General features: G+C 44.4%; 1 protein-coding gene across 1 annotated transcript in view; it reads right to left on the bottom strand.

Annotated features, from left to right (window-relative positions):
• EFCAB6 (EF-hand calcium binding domain 6) overlaps positions 1 to 22,175 on the bottom strand; it is an 879,195-nt gene that overhangs the window by 612,546 nt on the left and 244,474 nt on the right. The window contains exon 6 of the mRNA XM_085652469.1: positions 5,673 to 5,809. Coding sequence (XP_085508595.1) covers positions 5,673 to 5,809 — 137 coding nt within the window. The remainder of the gene's footprint in view (positions 1 to 5,672; positions 5,810 to 22,175) is intronic.

Below are 22,175 nucleotides of genomic sequence, written 5' to 3'. Positions count from 1 at the left end.
CAGAGCTATTGTATTACTGCAGTTGGTTCTGGATGTTCTTTACAACTCTCTTGGATTCAGCAACTTACTGATGGTATATTGAACAAGCTTCCATGAAACAAGAATCTTCTGACACTGTTAACTATGGTGTTACTGTATATTTCTTGCAGTTAGTAAGGTGTGAAAAGTCTTCAAGTACTATTAACACGAGACTGGTGAATAGTATGTCTTCTGGTTTGGTCAAGAATCAAACTAAGCACCAGTGTGCCAAATTTGGAACTCATTCGAGACATTCTCCTTGAATCCTATTGCTACTCTGAATTACCCGTTACTTTCCGGTGTACCTAGACTTGTGCAGCATATTTCACACATTGAGTTCATAAGTATAATTTCTACCTTCGGTCATGAGAATTCTGTTCCATAAGCTGAGGGAGAATATGTGTCTGGAATACTTTGATGACGTAAAATGGTTCAGTTTGTGGATATATCTGGACTCATCACTCATTTCTCTTCAAATCTTTTGAAGTCGTCCTTTTCAGAATGGGTTTATGGAAAAGAAACTAGACAGTTCACCAAACTTGTGCATTTGATTGTGCCATAATAGAACCAGGTGCTGTTCTGTTTGAAAGTGAACAATGACCCCCTTTGTTCACAAAGGGGGCCACCGATGAGAAATGTTCCCCTTTTACTAACAGTCAACATAGAGTCTCAGTGGTTCCAAGTATTTTTGTCCATCTGGTTTAGGAATAACAAACTATGAGACACACTCATAAAGCTATTCTTCTCTAAGAATTACATAGTAGAGCAAGTTCCACAATTGTCCAAAAAGTGAATAAAGCACTTCTTAACATGCCGTGATAAAATATTCAGTCATAAGAAAGGTGATGGAACCACTGAAACCCTGAATAGCCTTTATAGGTCCGGTCTTTGAGATAGTTTTAGCTGCCTTGTCAGACTATTGCTTTTCCCAAAAAAGTCATACAATGTGTACACAGAGTGCTTTTGGACAGCGGAATTCAGCAAGTGCTCTGTTTACTTGCCATTCATATTTTGCTTCCACCCACAGCAGTATAAGTAGATGGCAATACTTAACCATTGGCTCCCTTCACTGTGAATGACTGTACACAGACTAAGTACACACCCACCTAAAATAGTTCCTTTCTTTTCCATGAAAAAGCTGTTAAGTAGGCTTATTTTTTTTATATCAACTTTAAATAGTGGCTGTTCATTGTCCTGCCCACTTGTGTATGCTGCCATCTTTTTATACTTACTGTTGCAAGTGGATGTTTAAGTGTCTAAATGACATTGTAACATTGTAGCTGCCTGCAATTTGAGTGGTTGGCTAAGTGGTGATTTATGCTGGTCTCCTTCCCATGTGATAATCATACAATTAATGGCACAACTGAAAACATTGTTATTTAAAAACAAATCCCTAGCAAAATAGGCAGCCAAAGAATGTTTGTTCATTTTAATGTTTTGATTGCTAGAATATCACCTCCATGTTTAGTTGGATATTTGTTTTCTTTTTTATTTTGTGGAATTTGTGTACAATAAAAAAAATGCTCAGGCTTGTAACAGAGTTTTAATTGTTTTTGAATTGTATTTCTATTTTGGTTGTTCCTCTTGGGGAGAATCGAAATGTGTATAGGAAAATGTTTCCTTGTATAACAAAATTAAGATTTCATGTTTAACCCAAAAAGATTATGTCAGAAACTTTCGTTTTTTTAAATGAAGATTTAACATAACAAGATATTTAAGCACCTTCAGAGCTCCTTGCACACACAGTTTACAAGAGTATAAAAAGAAGAACCTCACAGCTCAACGAGGCATCCCTTGTTCCAGGTTAAAGGCATTCCCGTCGAGAAAAAACAAATATTCATCTATTTCCTCAAAAACGGTGCTAAAAACGCTCCTTTGCACAGGCCCATTAGGAGTGTAAAAGGAGATGAGCCCTATAAGGTCATCAACGGACTCGCACCTAAGACGTTCGTCAGCCTAAATATCTAATATAGGTCATTCTATTCATAAATGTAATCGGAATGTTTTATGTGAGCGTTGCTTGGCAATATTGCAAGAATCGCTATTGCTATTAGCTGTATGGAATGTTTTTTAAAATTTGTATTAAATATGCAGATAAACTTTTACTTACTTACTGAATACAATTTAAGTTTGATGGGCTGTTTTGTGCCGACAAAGCATAAAGTGTATCATTTATATTTTCAGAAGAATTAGTGTGAGATTATTCTAGGGGCATTTGTCGATGGTGTTTATTCCATTCACCCGCATCTATTCCTTGTCTGAACCGGAGAAGGGAGTTCTGAAGAACTACTTTTAAGCAAATGAACACGTTATTGTTCACTCTTGCTCACTGTAGGTCATTCTCTATTTTCTTTTAGTTTTAAAAGATCATTCTCTATTTGTAATACTTCAGAATACATTAGATATGTGTCCCCCCTATACTGATTACATGGAACTTAACAGTAATGTCCTGAGCTGGCCATGGCCCAAAAAGTTCTCAGCAGGAATTCATGACTGCTGCTGCTGAATGTTTTGCGCACCTATTTGATCTTTGTGCTATGGTGAAAAGCAATATCCAAGAACGGTTTAAAGTCCTTCATGCTTGTCATTATAGTCCAGCTCCAGTTTATGTTGTTGGTGATCAAGTTAAGCTTTTAACTGGTTTCCTTCATTCATGTTATATGCTCACTAAACTGACAAGTTGTTTTCTTTATAATTGAGCTATTCGACAATCTAGTGGTTGGTTGGAAGCTTCTACCTTCACCTTGACCTATACATGTTGTAGTCCACGTGCCGCAGGTCAAACCATTCTCACAATGTGTACCTCCACCTCCTCTTCCTGCTGTGTCAGAAGGGAAATGTACAGAAATTCCTCAACAAAAAGATACTAACATAACCCCTAACTCTCTCTCACCTAGAAATTGAAGGCATAACATACTTTCTCAGTTTCCTAAAACAGAAATAAATAATAATGGATCAGTGTGCTATTGAAGGAGCAACATCTAGCTCAACCAGGAATTTTTTCAGAGGATGACATGGTTCACATTTATAATTCCAGTCGCGCACTGCAAAGCAATGTAAAAGGTTCAACAAAGCACAGTCTGTGTTTCTGACAGACTCTCATTTCTAGACTGATTTACATGAATATGGGGCTTGTAATTTGGATGTCATTACTAAATTCCCATCTAGAGTTGTAGTAACTGGTAACATGCTGGAGATATGGAAGACAAGCAGTCCTCTCTCATCTTCTTCCGCAGTTGATGAGCAAGCATGCACTTGGGATAGAGGTTATTTGTCATACATTGCACATCTGGACTTAAATAACAAAAAACTGAGCTATCTGGATCGAAGGTACAGCCAAAGGGCCTTCTACATTAATGGAGTACTACTACCATATATTATCATTTTGTCGGAATTTGAATTAAAAAAATGACATACCCTCACCCACCACCTTAGGTGGCATGCTTCGTCATTTGGTATGTCACGTCCATCCAGCAGTTTCCTAGGGGGGCAGACAGACAATTTGTGGTCACAGCAAGAGCTCTGCAGTGGTGGATTGCCACCTTTTAGAAGGTGCGGGATCAATGAACATTAAAAATCACTTTCAATACCAATATCAGTCATTTATTCTTGGTACCTTGACAACAAGAATGGCAGTAGTACGTGGATAATTATTATTCCTCTGATCCTAGGATTAACATGTAACATGTTTCAGCCTTTCTAGGGGCCCAAACCGGTCCAGTGCGAACCTCAGGATTGTGAGCTCCATTATTCCACTCTCATTCACGCCTGAATGCTCTCCTATGTGTGCCTAATGCACAAGATACTCGCTGTGGTAACGGCAGTAGCCTGCTTGCATTAAAGATCCTGGAAGATATAAAAGAGATAAGACACACTGATATAAAAAACATGAAGGACCTAGCTTCACTCCCAGAAATCAGATGTTTGCTATTCTGAATGGGTATTAAAAACAATTAGTAGACTGCGACGAGTATGAGACCATAAAAAGCACTATAAACTCATGCAGATGATGATGATTACTGCAAAGTTTGTACACTATGACATCCAGCACTCAGTGGTTCATAGCTTTTGTGATCCAATTTATCCTTTAGTATCCTTAACCTGATCTGGGATACTTAAAGCCCCATGGAGGGTGCAGCACTAGGCATCCCTTGTAGTCACATACTGTTTAGGGAGATGGATTAAAGAACCCCAAAATCTGATTAGGTTTGGCAAAATAGATTAAACTCAAGTAAAGGCCCAAATCAAGCCTTCACTTATGTCTTCAAAGGGTACCACCTGCCATTAGCCTAGTAGATGTGTAGCCACTGAATGTTATCGGCATGAGCCGTGGCTTGCCTTAAGTAGGAAGAGACCACGTCAACAAAAGTGTGTCTGATGTGCGCATCAACATCACTCATGAAGAAATTTAGGCTGAGTGAGTGTGGAAGCTGGATACCCTACATGGTTACCATATTGGGAGCAGATGTGAGTACCCATCATGTAAGATGCCACTAGTCAATAGAGAGTTAGATTGCCCATGCTGAATAAAGGGTGAGAGGGAAAGGGAGTGCGTCCTAAGTCTGTCCTTTTGTCAGTGGTCATTGGTCCATATCTAATATGTACATAGACTTAGGATGTGCATAATGAAAGAACAAGAAGGATAAAAGGTGGTTTGTAAGCTCAAAATCATAAGTGAATACAGGCAGATCAATATAAAGAATGCTACCTAGTCTCGAAAGATATAAATAATCAAAGAGATGAAATTTGCATCGGTAGGAAATGTCATATGAATCTATATTTGTGCGAGTCAATGTATGTTAGGAACCAATTATTATGATCAAATAACATTGTGAGAGGTTGTAACCTTATGGCTAATAAAAGGTTATTGTGTGAAAATCTGCGTCAAAATAAGCCATGCAATCCTCCAAGTACATCACATGTCCTTGCCAACTGGCACACAGAACATACTTACAGCCAAGGAATATCCTCATTGAGCCCATTTATGTGTGTTTTCACATGATAAATCGAACATAGTTCTTTGTTGTGCAGCAATGCCTGCATCGTGATAATGCTCGGCTGATGCTGAGCTTGCTCCCATACTAGGGTAACCAAAACCATCGAACTTCGTCTTATGACATCTTTGGGATTTAAGGAAACATACCAACTGCAATACAACCAATGTTATCCATATGATTAGATGCCTCTCTGATCTTAGCTACATTGGTATGAGATCCGAAGAGATCAGAATCAACGAGCATCGGAGTAATATCCACTACAGACACAATACAAAACATATCACAGCCTATTGCATGGACCGAGGACACGCAGGAAATGATATTCAATGGATGATCTTTCATTTTGTGGCTTAAGATCACAAAACATACCAGCACTGCACCATGCCTAATGTTGGTAAATTGAGTACCATCAAATTGGGTAATAGTAACAACTGTTATGTACTGTGCTTGCAAATGATAGCGTGGTATGACGATACAAAGCTCCAGACAAAAAGTTAAAATTATTATTGGTATGTCAAGCCAATCATAATGATATACCACTGACAGTAGTTTTAAATCTTAACATTTCACATTTACTACTGTGATTACATGGATCCATAACGCACAAGGAAAATCAAATATGCATTAAAAGAGGCTTTAGAAATACTTTATACTTACTTCTCAAATTCTGCATCTTTCATCTTAAAACAATAGTTCTCAAGAATTCGTCTCAACTCATGCCTCTGCAGATGGCCATTCTGGTTGTAGTCATAAAGTCTAAATGATCTGACAACATTTTTAAGATTTGCTGATATCTAAAAATACAAAACAGGTAGAAATGATAAAATTATTGTTGATATTAAAATCACATACTTCATATTTCACGGAATGCTTAACTAAGTAAAGTTATTTTGGTTAACGTATTAAAAATGTTTGACCAATTTGCTGTAGCAGATGCAACCAACAAACTTGTTATAAAAAAGAAATAAGGTGCGAAAAAAAGTGATAGGACTTCTGAAGTTAATAAAAGAAAACTTAGGAACATTAACATGGCAAGACATACATACATTTTAGGGCAACAGGTTGTACAGGATCTCTTGTGTTTTTAAGGCATAAGAGTAGCAAAATGAAAAGGATTCTCCATTATTTTGATTTTCATATATGTGAAGGAAGGATCAATGGAAGGAAAGAGCAAATTTCGATATAGTATAATGGTTATTAGCCTTCTAGAGGCTCAGGCAGGTAAAAGACAACTTTCTAAAAGTTACATTTACGAAACATATATTAAAAGTCTGACTTTCCCATTCCATTCGATTTTTAATGAATATTGAAAAACAGTTGTTAAATTACGTTTATACCTGAACAATGTCAAAAGTTAATATAATAAGGAAAATGGCAGTAGACCCAGAAAAAACACTGCACCTAAACCATTATCTCCCAAAGTGCTTACTAAGATTCAAAGAGTATACCTTCCACTGTGGGCACTCCCTGTAAGAACCCTCTACCAAAAAGTGCCAACCTATGCTAGGGAGGGTCAATAAACATGAAGAACAGGGTTGCACCACATTTGCAACAAACCACAAAATTATTAAACAGTTTTTTTAAGAATTCCAAAATTGGTTAAGGATTTTTTTCTTCTCTTTATTATCTTTTTCTTAGAGTTCCTCCATGTGTACACAGTAAAAAACAGCCAACACGTTTCGTCTATATACAAATGGACTTCTTCAGGGCGCAACAGAAGTCCAAAAAACAATTGTGTAATCCACTCCGAAAATAAGTTAGTTTTCTCTATTTCAAACATCAACCCAGGTAGAAGCCGTCCTGGAATCTTGCATCAACATATTTAGAGAATTAGCAACATCTCCTCCATCCCTTAATCCAAAGTGCATGTGTAAAAGGGGGTTTCAAATGGATGGAAGAAATAGAACAGGTAAGCCCATCATAAAGCACTACAATAGATGCCAATCAGTAAAACAATAGATGCCCCTCTCGAGCCCGGTATCAGGAGCAATGTCAAAAGTTCCAGATTAAAGTTTACAATCTGTAGTTTGACATTTTCTGGGATTCAGCAACAGCCCTAGCTGCTGAGACCTAGCCATTGGAAGAACATGCCAATTTTAATTATACACATGTTTCACTTTAAATATCAGACATCCTACCTTGTGGGCAAGAAGATGTACTTAGGGGTGACTTATTATTATTTAGGGGTGACTTATTGATATTTAAAAGTAGGGTTTCCTGCCTGTCAAAAAGGGTTAATTTGACAGTGTGACAGCAGGATTTTAAGCTGCCGCAGGCTATACATCGTAGGCCTAAAGCTATGTTTTCCAGATCCACTCTGTGGATGGCACAATAGGTGTTTCAATCCAGAGGTGGCATTCAACTTCCATGCCCTGCCTACATTTTCTATACCATATGCTAGGGACGTAGGCAAACAAATAAGACAATTAGGGTTAAGCCAATGTAATCATGTTGAAAGCTGAAATACAGGCACTTTACATCCCTTAACAAGTTCTGAATCCAGCAAAAATTGAGGGAAACCACAGAAAAGATGGTCATTTCCTACAGAACCATTGACATATATTAGAGTTTAACCTGCCATTCATTGCTAAAACAGGAAATTCCAAGAACACCTATGACATAAAAATGTATCTCTCAAGGACACTATTAATTTTGTTGATAGTGTTTAAATATCCATACATACTGTAAAGGTGATTGAAAACGCTAAACAAAATTATAGAAACAATTGCTCTGTTTCTGCATAGGAGTCTAAAGAAAAGCAGGATGACAAACTAAAGATAATCACAAAACAACTAATGTTTTTTCTATTAAATTCAGATGCTATTGCAGTGGTTCTAAATCTCACTCCACTAATGTTAGGAACTGTTCAGCATCCACTCCATCAATTTCAATGTGAAATAAAACAGTAAAAATGTATGCAGTACAAGAGGTTGTTAAAATTGAATCAGAAGTTTCAGAAAAGGACATAGAAGTCAGAGCGACAAAAGTAATGACATTCAAACCTCTTACAGTAGTGATGAAGAACCTAATAAATCTCTGGAGTGTGACATAGGGCCTGATTACAATGGTGGTGAAACCGCCACCGACGGCCTGTTGGTGGCAGTTTCACCACCACCGTTAGCAGGTTTTACGCCCGCCACATTACAGTGGCAGGTGTGTCTTTGGCAGTTGGGAAGACTGACCGCTGCAGTTCCGACTGGCTCAAGGAGCCTGTCGGACCATCGGAGGGGAATCATATCCCTACAACTGTGGCGGTGACTGTCAGGCACCGCCGTAGGGATTATGATGTATTTTTCTGCCTGCCTTTTTCATGGCGAGTACCCCTCCATGAAAAGGCAGGTGGGAAGGGATTCTGGGGGCCCATAGCGGCACTCCTTCCCCCGTGCACCCCAGATTTGGGTACTGCGGGGCAACTATGGTGCCCCCTACATATCCCTGCACCATGTGGCAGGTACCACACGGTGCCTGCCACGTAGTGCAGGGATATGTTACATGTCCCGTTTTTACACTGCGGTGGGTGCTACAGCCAGCAGCACCAACCGCAAAGTAAAATATAGGTATTGCGACCGCCGTGGTGGCGGTCACATTGTAATTACCCCTATGGGACCACCGCCTTTTAGGCAGGCGATCTCACACCCCAATACGATCGTAATCAGACCCATAGTGATTTATGGGGTTTGCACCCAAGTGTTGGCTGATACCAGCTCTCCTTTTACTATTATATTGGACCAATTATTTGACTTCAATTTGGATAAAAGGAACATAAAAAAGCCGGATATTGTTTTCAAAAACTGAAAACAACATCAATATGATTAAGTCAATCTTATCATGATCTCTAGACCAAAAATCTGCTATGCTTACCTCTTGCATTTCAACTCAAGATGAACATCTTATAAAAACACTAGAATACTTTAAGAATGCGTTTAGTAAACACTAGGATGCATTCAAGGGTTCACTCACCACATTAAACTTAAGTAAGAGGGAGTCCCATTCACATACGCTCCAAGGAATGTTCCTTCAGCATTAGGAAAGGAGTTATCTGCAATGCTACACAACATGTGTTTGGAAGGCATTATTTAGCCTGTTGAAACCTCTGAATGGGTTTCACCTTTTTTATCATTTACAAACAACACATGCAGGTTAAGGTTATGTGCTCACTTAAGATCTTTGAACAGGCAAATTCTTGAGGATTGTCACCCACTCCTTAAAAGTTAAAAATAAATGTCTTACTATAGAAGAAGCTACGTTTTTTTCAACCCAGGATCTTTAGGCTGCATACCACAAGTCTGAAATACCCAAAAAGAGTTATCATATGACTACTTTTATAACACCTGGTGGAGCTGTCCGTTACTTACTCATGCAAAAAGAACAAATGATGGGCAGAATGCTGAGCAATGCAAACATTCACCCCCAGTCACAGATCTGGGTTTAATCCAATGTTTTTTTGCTCACCACGCCACTCCAGTTTGGACCCAGCCATATCTAAATCAGTCTTCATCCTCCTCCTCATGGGAGCAGTCCAGCCTTAACTGCCAGGCCAGGTCCTCCCTGGACTGGAAACAAGCATCTTGGGACCAGTTTTGGGGTATCATCCCTCATCGGCCAGGCAAGCTTGAATCCAGCGGCACAGTGAGCACGGGACCCACGTCTTAGCATACCCTTTCCACTCAGGGCAACAAAAACAAAAAGAACAGATAATGGACGAATGGTGAACAATGCAAACATTCACCCCCAGTCACAGATCTGTGTTTAATCCAATGTTTTTTTGCTCACCATGCCACATCAGTTTGGACCCAACCATATGCAAATCAGTATGGGAACAGTCCAGCTCAAACTGCCAGGCCAGGTCCTCCCTGGACCGGAAACAAGCATCCTGGGACCGGTTTCGGGGTATCACCACTTTTCAGCCAGGCTAGCTTGAATCCACTGGCATAGTGAGCACAGGCCCCACGCCTGTACATACCCTTCCCATTTAGGGTGACACCAGCAAAAAGAACAGATGATGGACGAAATGTTGAACAATACAGACATGCACCCCCAGTCACAAACCTGGGTTTAATATATTGTTTTTTGCTCACTGCGCCACCCCAGTTTGGACCCAGCCATATGCAAATCAGTCTTGACCTGCTCCTCATGTGAACAGTCCAGTCCTCAACTGCCAAGTCATGTTCTCCCCGGACTGGAAATAAACATCCTGGGACTGGTTTCGGGGTATCATCCCTGATCAGCCAGGTTAGCTTGAATCCAGCGGGACAGTGAGCAATGGACCGTGTCTGGGCATACCCTTCCCACTTAGGGTGACAAAAGCAAAAAGACACAAATGATGGATGAAATGATGAACAATGCAAACATTCCCCCCTCAGTCACAGATCTGGGTTTAATCCATCAATTGTTTGCTCACCATGCCTAGACTTCACCCTGCAGCAGGAACCCTTGGCCTATCACTGCTCAGCGATACTCTGCAGCACTCATAAGGCCGCTAGACCCCAGACACCGCTATCCCAACTGCTGCCACGCCACATCACACCTCACCTCACACCACAATTGCACCCACTGCTGGTTATCCCGCAGTCACCCACCCACACCCCCATTAAAATAATGACAACGCTTTCAAACCCCAACACACACCACACAAACACCAACAATGCCTACACCCCTCTCTTACACCATAGCAAACCCACATGTCAACACCCATTCTCATGCATGCTTCTCAACACACGATCACTCAGCAAACACATAACCCAATTATGGAACCTACTGAGCAGCAATGCATCTGACATCCTCTTTATCACAGAGACCTGCCTCAACCGCTCATCAGCTCCTGACATTGTCACAGCCATCCGAGCAGACTACAAGATCACTAGACAGGACCACCTACACAAGCCGGAGGAGGACTCACTATCATCTACAGAGAATCTATCAAAAGCACAACATTCACAGCTGCAAATCTCCAAAAACTGAAATGAGCCCTCCTCTCCGGACCACGAGCCACTTTTAACAACATCATCACAGACTTCGTCGATCCACTCACCATCGAAACCAGAACCTACATTCTCATCAGTGACCTCAATTTTCACCTGAAAGACCAAAACGACCCCGGCTCCACAGCACTCCTCAAAAGCTTGAGCAACATCGGACTCACCCAGCTTGTCTCAGAACCAACACACACCGCAGGACTCATATTGGACATCATATTCACCACAAGTGACAGCATTGAATACAACTCCACCACACTGCTCACATGGAACGGCCACTCCATCATTCACTTCCAAATCAACACACCTCAAGTCAACACCCCCACCAGAGTCAGCATTCCAAGATGCAGCTAGGGCAAAACCACAGAAGCAGACTGGCTCGGCGCTCTCAGCACGGATCAACTTAGCCCCACAGTCAACTTTGACAAGGACATCAACAACTGGATCAAGAACTGCATGGACTCCCTTGCACCCAATAAACCCAACAAGCACAGTAGATCAAACAGGCAGGTCAGCTGGTACACAGAAACCCTTTGAGACACCAAATGACACTGTTTACAGCTAGGAAGGAAACAAAGAGTCAGCCAGGACACCATTGACAAAACTATCTACAAAGCTGTGCTATAAAAAAGACACCAAGAAAAAAAGCACTAGTGGACCGCATTGAAGGAAGCTCTAACAGCTGCAAGGAGATCTTCTCAATCGTCAAGGATTTCACTTCACCATCAGCCACTGTTAAGAACATTGCTGCCCTCTAACAACTCTGCAACAACTGATCCAACTTCTTCCACAGCAAAATCGCCAACATCTTCAGTAATTTTGCACATCAACCCAACCCCAGACAACTCATCAATAACCCACCCACCACCAACCAAGACGGCCACCTGACCGAAAGGTTAACCCTAACTAGAAACGAAACAGCAGCAATCATGCGAACCACCCACTCAGGGGCCCCAACGGACCAATGCCCCCCACCACACCTACAACCTGGGAACATTACCAATGAGCACCACCCTGACTTACATCATCAACACCTCCATCACGTCGGCCACTTTCCCGGATGAATGGAAACTTGCAGAAATCAATACCCTCCTCAAGAAGCATACAGCTGACCTGAATAAACTAAGTAACTTCAGACCCATCTTCCTGCTGACCTATCCAGCCAAAGTGACTGAGAAGGCCATCAACAAGCAACTCACAACCCACCTCGTACTTCAGCATCTTCTAGACAACATTCAATCAGGATTCAGAAAGACCCACAGCACCAAAACAGTACTCATCGTGGTCACCAACAACATTCGAATCATCCTGGACTGAGGGGAAAGAATGGCCCTCATCCTGCTTGACCTCTCTGCAGCCTTCGACACGGTCTCCCACAACACCCCATCAGAAGACTCCACAAGATTGGCATACAAGGATTTTCTCTCAAATGGATCAGTTTCTTCCTCACTGGAATAACCCAAAGGGTCAGGCTGCCACCCTTCACATCAGAGAGAAACTGATGTGTGGAGTCCCACATGGATTGTCCCTCAACCCCACCGTTTTGAACATATACATGACACCGATCGCCAGCATCATCCAATCATAAGACATCACCGTTATCTCCTACGCTGATGACACACAACTCATCCTCTCCCTGAGAGACAAGACAACCACCAAGAGAACCAACTTTACCAACTACATGACCATTGTAGCAGACTGGATGTGAACCAACTGCCTGAAGCTCCACTTCGACAAGACGGAACTACTGGTCTTCGGCAACAAGACATCCCCATGGAACTCCACCTGGTGGCGCTAGGGGATAGGACAAACACTCACACCCACAGACCAAGCAAACAATCTAGGGATCATCCTAGATGATAAGCTCTATATGATGGCTCATGTCAACACAGTGTGCACCTCCCGCTTCCACATCCTACACATGCTGCAAAACATCTTCAAATGGTTGCCTCAGAATACCAGACGGACCGTCAAACAAGCATACATCATCAGGACTAAGGCAACGTTCCCTATGCCAGAATCTCCAAACAACTCCTACACAGACTCTCTGCCTTACTCTCACTTGCACACACTCCCTGCATCCACAAAAGCAAAACTGGACCTCAATACCCTCTCTATACAGATCAACATAACTTAACATAACAGGGACTACCACTCCGCCCACTTGATTCGTCAATGCTATCTAATGATACCTCCCTCCATACCTCTTCAGTAGCAGCGTTGTTCTGCCCAGCAGCAGATCTATCACAAAAGAAGTTGTTACCCATCAGATTTTACACTGGAATCTGTCAGTCTGTAGAATGTCAGTTGGGGGGTGGGGGAGTCACACAGCGCCTAGACTCAAGTCATGAGGACGATTATGGGACTCAAGGTTCTCCAACAAAGCACTGACTAGACAACATCTGGCTCAAGCAGATTACACCTACCCTACACACGGAGCAAGACACATGCTAGGCACCATCTTCATGTCCAGCAACAGAATCAGATACAGCCAAACATCGGGATTCACCTGGACGGACCACTCCATCGTACACTTCACCCTCACCGGCCCTCTGGAGCCACCCCCAACTAACACAGCACTCCCTAAAACAGCTGGACCAAAGTACCTCAATAGCAATGCACTGATTCCCCTAGCACAGCACAGTCCGTCATCACCACCAACCTGAACCAGACAGTAGAGAATTTCAACGCCTAGATCACCCGCACTGCCAACCAAGTCGCTCCCACTAAACCAGCCAAAACACACAGAACCACCAAATGAGCCAGCTGGTACACGCCAGAACTCAGCGCATCACGCAGGTGTAAACAGCTGGAAAGAAAATGGTGAAGCAGCAAGAATGATGCCAACTAAACCGCCTACAAATCAGTCCTCAACAACTACCACCACCGGATCAAAGCCGCAAAAAAGGAGGCCCTGACACACCGTATCGAAACCAACATCAACCAAATCAAGGAACTCTTCACCATCACCAAAGAGTTCACCTGCCTTTCAACCAAAGAAAACTCGATCCCTCCCCTCACAGAAACTTTGAGACTCACTCGACAACCACTTTCACAACAAGATAGCAACCATCTACAGAAACTTCGATCGCCAACTTTCCGACCTCCTCTGCACCACATCAACCACAACCACCAGATTACCGCATTGGGACCAACTTAACACACCAACAACGACCACCCTGATGAACTCCATCCACTCAGGCGCACCCACCGACCCATGCCCCAATTCTAGACTTAAAACATAGGAGAGGGGTCCTACTCTGCCAAAGGGACAGGACACCAACTAGACACAATGTCTGAAAAAATTGATCCCTTTGGGAAACAATAATAGCACACCAAATCCTTACTATTCATTCAAACATCAGGCGCCAATCACACTAGCCAATCAATCAAATATATTAATGTTTATTCATTAGTTTTTCAAAATTCATAAAAACCCTATTTGGAGAAATGGATAAAATAGAGTAATCCGCTCTAACATGTAAAAACAAACACAATACATATAAAATACTTATATGATAACTTAAACCACTAATAAAGTTTTGTTCCAGTTAAAAACAAAGTGCACATTAATTGTGAAAATCAGCATTGACAATCCATCAAAGTTGCAGATAATATTCTATGAAACAATCTATTCTGATTCCATAAAGAACCATAAAGAGTTCTTTTTGTTATAAAAAAACGACCAAGAAGTGACGCGTTTCGGTGGTATCCACAGGTCAGACCACCTTCTTCAGGCTTTACAATGACAATGTTAAAATCCCAGCACTTTGAATCGTGATCTGGGCGTATGGTGTTAGTACAGGGAAGAAATCTCCCGACTAGAATCTTCTGGAGGGCTTCACTCAGGGTAGCTCCATGATGTATGCTTCTACGTGCAATCACTGCATCATTTTCAGCAACCTCCAAACTTGGCCAATTAAAAACTTTTCCTTTTGACTACTTCCTTTTGGTAAGGACGTGTTAAAAATTAATGATTGTCACTGACGGAGTAGTCAAGTCAGGTTTCCTCCCTTCGTTTTTGGCCCCTATGTTGCCGTTTTTAGGTCTCGCTGAGACAGCGAAAGCTGTCTCTTTGAGACATTTTGTAAGTGGGCTTTCAAAAGTGCTACCACATGTTTTTGCTGGCCTAGGGCTTGAGTGCACGATGGCGTGCACGTGCACAGCTGCTCCTTGCATTCCCCTCTCCCTTCTCACCCAGCCCTTTGATGCTCTGCTCGATTACTTTCACTTTCGCCGCTTTGATGTTTGATCGCAAACGCGATCACTTCCGCTTGTTTTGATGATGTTCTTGAAACTCATTCCTTAGGGTGGACGGCTGTCCTGCCGATTTTACACCTTGAAGTGTGGGCGTCCCCTTATGATATTTTTGTGTTTATGAATATTATCTCTCTCGTCACTGTTATGGTCTAAACGTGGCATTCTGGGGCCCCAAGTTTCTTTTTAAAGTCTTTTAATCATGTATTTTTTTTTAAATACATTATTGAATAGGACCCTTTTTGACATAAACAGCTCCTGTACAGCTGGTACCGGGAACGAGCTCTCTCTCAATGATTGACGATGCTGGTTTGATTTATTTTAAATAAAAAATCGAAACCCAAAAAGCTCATCTATAATCGGAAAAATCATTTTGATCCATGTTTGCCCTGGCACAAAAGTTTAGTATGGAGGAATTTGTTCCATTTATTGTTTCACAAACACCAACAATGGTGCAAAGGGGCTTGCACTCGCTTGTTTTTGCACAAGTACACAATTTCAAGGCTTCACAGTCAAACGAACGCGTTCTGCTAGGTTTCTCTTTTATTATAAATACCTGTGAGTGTTTATTCTTAATGATTTTCACTGGACTGTACACTTGTAGGGGCTGGTGAGGCCATGTATAGGAGACAGAGGCAGTACTTCCCCTACTTTCGTCCATTTGGCTGGGAGGGCGGCGTTTGCTCTTTTCTCACTACGGTCCCTCTTTCCCACACAGCCCACCTCCTGTCAGGCATGGGGCTGCACAGCTGGATTCTCTCACAGGCCCAGGCTATTGTGCTGTTATTTCATGCAATAAAGGGAAAAGCTGAGCATCGAGGTGGGAGGAGCGGGGGAGTAGAAAAATCACCTAATCTGTTTCTGAGATATCGCAGAGACATGTGTGCACACAAGAATCAAACGCTTTCCCATTCCGAGCCATCAGTACTTCTGCGGTGCCCTGTGCTCCAATAAACAGCCTGGGTGTCTGTGCATGTGTGTGATTGCAGCGGATGGGAGGGAGCAATGCTGGGGACCTCAACAGCAAATGTCTTCTCCCCTCCTACACTCAGCCTTGAGACTTCACTGTCAGTTAGCATACTTCCGATATGTTCCTGGTTCCAGCATCCTTTTCATTTTGGTAGTTGTAAAATAAAGGACTGACTTGCTTCTGGATATATATATATATATATATATATATATATATATATATATATATATATATATATATATATATCAAACAGGAAATGCGCCACACCCGGTTCCTGGACAAGTTGCTTTATTTAAATTTGCACAGGCAGTCACGTGTCAGAGGCACCTGACGCGTTTCGGCAAATAGCCTTTTTCCAAGGTGTGTCCTCTTGAGTGCAATGACCCAGTAGTGCTTGATCACACGCCCCCATTGTCCATCACACTCCAACTCCCACAATGCTTTTCATGAGGCAGTAAGGTTACCATGTGATCCTCGTGATGTTGCTCGATTACTGCCTCAAATGTCTCGATGTCAACAGGTAGGTGGGACACAACGGGGGGCTGGTGCACTTACAAAGACACGCGGTTGCCACTCTTTAAAATCAGCGCTGGGTCCAGGACCTGCTTCACAAGGTGATAGCCTCGCTCAGCTCCCTTTCTCACCACCATACACAAAATTCGCCGGCAATCCTCAGGCTTGTGATGGGGAGAGTGGGTCATGTCCCCCAATATAAATCCTCCAAAATTTGCTGTCGTCGGGGACCCCCAACCCTGCAGGGCGGTCATGGCTAATACGGGAGACAGCGGTTCCCGCAATTAAACATCAAACAGGAAATGCGCCACACCCGGTTCCTGGACAAGTTGCTTTATTTAAATTTGCACAGGCAGTCACGTGTCAGAGGCACCTGACGCGTTTCGGCAAATAGCCTTTTTCCAAGGTGTGTCCTCTTGAGTGCAATGACCCAGTAGTGCTTGATCACACGCCCCCATTGTCCATCACACTCCAACTCCCACAATGCTTTTCATGAGGCAGTAAGGTTACCATGTGATCCTCGTGATGTTGCTCGATTACTGCCTCAAATGTCTCGATGTCAACAGGTAGGTGGGACACAACGGGGGGCTGGTGCACTTACAAAGACACGCGGTTGCCACTCTTTAAAATCAGCGCTGGGTCCAGGACCTGCTTCACAAGGTGATAGCCTCGCTCAGCTCCCTTTCTCACCACCATACACAAAATTCGCCGGTAATCCTCAGGCTTGTGATGGGGAGAGCGGGTCATGTCCCCCAATATAAATCCTCCAAAATTTGCTGTCGTCGGGGACCCCCAACCCTGCAGGGCGGTCATGGCTAATACAGGAGACAGCGGTTCCCGCAATTAAACATCAAACAGGAAATGCGCCACACCCGGTTCCTGGACAAGTTGCTTTATTTAAATTTGCACAGGCAGTCACGTGTCAGAGGCACCTGACGCGTTTCGGCAAATAGCCTTTTTCCAAGGTGTGTCCTCTTGAGTGCAATGACCCAGTAGTGCTTGATCACACGCCCCCATTGTCCATCACACTCCAACTCCCACAATGCTTTTCATGAGGCAGTAAGGTTACCATGTGATCCTCGTGATGTTGCTCGATTACTGCCTCAAATGTCTCGATGTCAACAGGTAGGTGGGACACAACGGGGGGCTGGTGCACTTACAAAGACACGCGGTTGCCACTCTTTAAAATCAGCGCTGGGTCCAGGACCTGCTTCACAAGGTGATAGCCTCGCTCAGCTCCCTTTCTCACCACCATACACAAAATTCGCCGGCAATCCTCAGGCTTGTGATGGGGAGAGCGGGTCATGTCCCCCAATATAAATCCTCCAAAATTTGCTGTCGTCGGGGACCCCCAACCCTGCAGGGCGGTCATGGCTAATACGGGAGACAGCGGTTCCCGCAATTAAACATCAAACAGGAAATGCGCCACACCCGGTTCCTGGACAAGTTGCTTTATTTAAATTTGCACAGGCAGTCACGTGTCAGAGGCACCTGACGCGTTTCGGCAAATAGCCTTTTTCCAAGGTGTGTCCTCTTGAGTGCAATGACCCAGTAGTGCTTGATCACACGCCCCCATTGTCCATCACACTCCAACTCCCACAATGCTTTTCATGAGGCAGTAAGGTTACCATGTGATCCTCGTGATGTTGCTCGATTACTGCCTCAAATGTCTCGATGTCAACAGGTAGGTGGGACACAACGGGGGGCTGGTGCACTTACAAAGACACGCGGTTGCCACTCTTTAAAATCAGCGCTGGGTCCAGGACCTGCTTCACAAGGTGATAGCCTCGCTCAGCTCCCTTTCTCACCACCATACACAAAATTCGCCGGCAATCCTCAGGCTTGTGATGGGGAGAGTGGGTCATGTCCCCCAATATAAATCCTCCAAAATTTGCTGTCGTCGGGGACCCCCAACCCTGCAGGGCGGTCATGGCTAATACGGGAGACAGCGGTTCCCGCAATTAAACATCAAACAGGAAATGCGCCACACCCGGTTCCTGGACAAGTTGCTTTATTTAAATTTGCACAGGCAGTCACGTGTCAGAGGCACCTGACGCGTTTCGGCAAATAGCCTTTTTCCAAGGTGTGTCCTCTTGAGTGCAATGACCCAGTAGTGCTTGATCACACGCCCCCATTGTCCATCACACTCCAACTCCCACAATGCTTTTCATGAGGCAGTAAGGTTACCATGTGATCCTCGTGATGTTGCTCGATTACTGCCTCAAATGTCTCGATGTCAACAGGTAGGTGGGACACAACGGGGGGCTGGTGCACTTACAAAGACACGCGGTTGCCACTCTTTAAAATCAGCGCTGGGTCCAGGACCTGCTTCACAAGGTGATAGCCTCGCTCAGCTCCCTTTCTCACCACCATACACAAAATTCGCCGGTAATCCTCAGGCTTGTGATGGGGAGAGCGGGTCATGTCCCCCAATATAAATCCTCCAAAATTTGCTGTCGTCGGGGACCCCCAACCCTGCAGGGCGGTCATGGCTAATACAGGAGACAGCGGTTCCCGCAATTAAACATCAAACAGGAAATGCGCCACACCCGGTTCCTGGACAAGTTGCTTTATTTAAATTTGCACAGGCAGTCACGTGTCAGAGGCACCTGACGCGTTTCGGCAAATAGCCTTTTTCCAAGGTGTGTCCTCTTGAGTGCAATGACCCAGTAGTGCTTGATCACACGCCCCCATTGTCCATCACACTCCAACTCCCACAATGCTTTTCATGAGGCAGTAAGGTTACCATGTGATCCTCGTGATGTTGCTCGATTACTGCCTCAAATGTCTCGATGTCAACAGGTAGGTGGGACACAACGGGGGGCTGGTGCACTTACAAAGACACGCGGTTGCCACTCTTTAAAATCAGCGCTGGGTCCAGGACCTGCTTCACAAGGTGATAGCCTCGCTCAGCTCCCTTTCTCACCACCATACACAAAATTCGCCGGCAATCCTCAGGCTTGTGATGGGGAGAGCGGGTCATGTCCCCCAATATAAATCCTCCAAAATTTGCTGTCGTCGGGGACCCCCAACCCTGCAGGGCGGTCATGGCTAATACGGGAGACAGCGGTTCCCGCAATTAAACATCAAACAGGAAATGCGCCACACCCGGTTCCTGGACAAGTTGCTTTATTTAAATTTGCACAGGCAGTCACGTGTCAGAGGCACCTGACGCGTTTCGGCAAATAGCCTTTTTCCAAGGTGTGTCCTCTTGAGTGCAATGACCCAGTAGTGCTTGATCACACGCCCCCATTGTCCATCACACTCCAACTCCCACAATGCTTTTCATGAGGCAGTAAGGTTACCATGTGATCCTCGTGATGTTGCTCGATTACTGCCTCAAATGTCTCGATGTCAACAGGTAGGTGGGACACAACGGGGGGCTGGTGCACTTACAAAGACACGCGGTTGCCACTCTTTAAAATCAGCGCTGGGTCCAGGACCTGCTTCACAAGGTGATAGCCTCGCTCAGCTCCCTTTCTCACCACCATACACAAAATTCGCCGGCAATCCTCAGGCTTGTGATGGGGAGAGCGGGTCATGTCCCCCAATATAAATCCTCCAAAATTTGCTGTCGTCGGGGACCCCCAACCCTGCAGGGCGGTCATGGCTAATACGGGAGACAGCGGTTCCCGCAATTAAACATCAAACAGGAAATGCGCCACACCCGGTTCCTGGACAAGTTGCTTTATTTAAATTTGCACAGGCAGTCACGTGTCAGAGGCACCTGACGCGTTTCGGCAAATAGCCTTTTTCCAAGGTGTGTCCTCTTGAGTGCAATGACCCAGTAGTGCTTGATCACACGCCCCCATTGTCCATCACACTCCAACTCCCACAATGCTTTTCATGAGGCAGTAAGGTTACCATGTGATCCTCGTGATGTTGCTCGATTACTGCCTCAAATGTCTCGATGTCAACAGGTAGGTGGGACACAACGGGGGGCTGGTGCACTTACAAAGACACGCGGTTGCCACTCTTTAAAATCAGCGCTGGGTCCAGGACCTGCTTCACAAGGTGATAGCCTCGCTCAGCTCCCTTTCTCACCACCATACACAAAATTCGCCGGCAATCCTCAGGCTTGTGATGGGGAGAGCGGGTCATGTCCCCCAATATAAATCCTCCAAAATTTGCTGTCGTCGGGGACCCCCAACCCTGCAGGGCGGTCATGGCTAATACAGGAGACAGCGGTTCCCGCAATTAAACATCAAACAGGAAATGCGCCACACCCGGTTCCTGGACAAGTTGCTTTATTTAAATTTGCACAGGCAGTCACGTGTCAGAGGCACCTGACGCGTTTCGGCAAATAGCCTTTTTCCAAGGTGTGTCCTCTTGAGTGCAATGACCCAGTAGTGCTTGATCACACGCCCCCATTGTCCATCACACTCCAACTCCCACAATGCTTTTCATGAGGCAGTAAGGTTACCATGTGATCCTCGTGATGTTGCTCGATTACTGCCTCAAATGTCTCGATGTCAACAGGTAGGTGGGACACAACGGGGGGCTGGTGCACTTACAAAGACACGCGGTTGCCACTCTTTAAAATCAGCGCTGGGTCCAGGACCTGCTTCACAAGGTGATAGCCTCGCTCAGCTCCCTTTCTCACCACCATACACAAAATTCGCCGGCAATCCTCAGGCTTGTGATGGGGAGAGCGGGTCATGTCCCCCAATATAAATCCTCCAAAATTTGCTGTCGTCGGGGACCCCCAACCCTGCAGGGCGGTCATGGCTAATACGGGAGACAGCGGTTCCCGCAATTAAACATCAAACAGGAAATGCGCCACACCCGGTTCCTGGACAAGTTGCTTTATTTAAATTTGCACAGGCAGTCACGTGTCAGAGGCACCTGACGCGTTTCGGCAAATAGCCTTTTTCCAAGGTGTGTCCTCTTGAGTGCAATGACCCAGTAGTGCTTGATCACACGCCCCCATTGTCCATCACACTCCAACTCCCACAATGCTTTTCATGAGGCAGTAAGGTTACCATGTGATCCTCGTGATGTTGCTCGATTACTGCCTCAAATGTCTCGATGTCAACAGGTAGGTGGGACACAACGGGGGGCAGGTGCACTTACAAAGACACGCGGTTGCCACTCTTTAAAATCAGCGCTGGGTCCAGGACCTGCTTCACAAGGTGATAGCCTCGCTCAGCTCCCTTTCTCACCACCATACACAAAATTCGCCGGCAATCCTCAGGCTTGTGATGGGGAGAGCGGGTCATGTCCCCCAATATAAATCCTCCAAAATTTGCTGTCGTCGGGGACCCCCAACCCTGCAGGGCGGTCATGGCTAATACGGGAGACAGCGGTTCCCGCAATTAAACATCAAACAGGAAATGCGCCACACCCGGTTCCTGGACAAGTTGCTTTATTTAAATTTGCACAGGCAGTCACGTGTCAGAGGCACCTGACGCGTTTCGGCAAATAGCCTTTTTCCAAGGTGTGTCC

Source organism: Triturus cristatus, chromosome 4_1 (genome assembly GCF_964204655.1).
Source record: "Triturus cristatus chromosome 4_1, aTriCri1.1, whole genome shotgun sequence".
NCBI lineage: Eukaryota > Metazoa > Chordata > Amphibia > Caudata > Salamandridae > Triturus > Triturus cristatus.
Note: the sequence above shows the minus strand (reverse complement) of the source record. Positions and strands in the feature narration are given on the sequence as shown.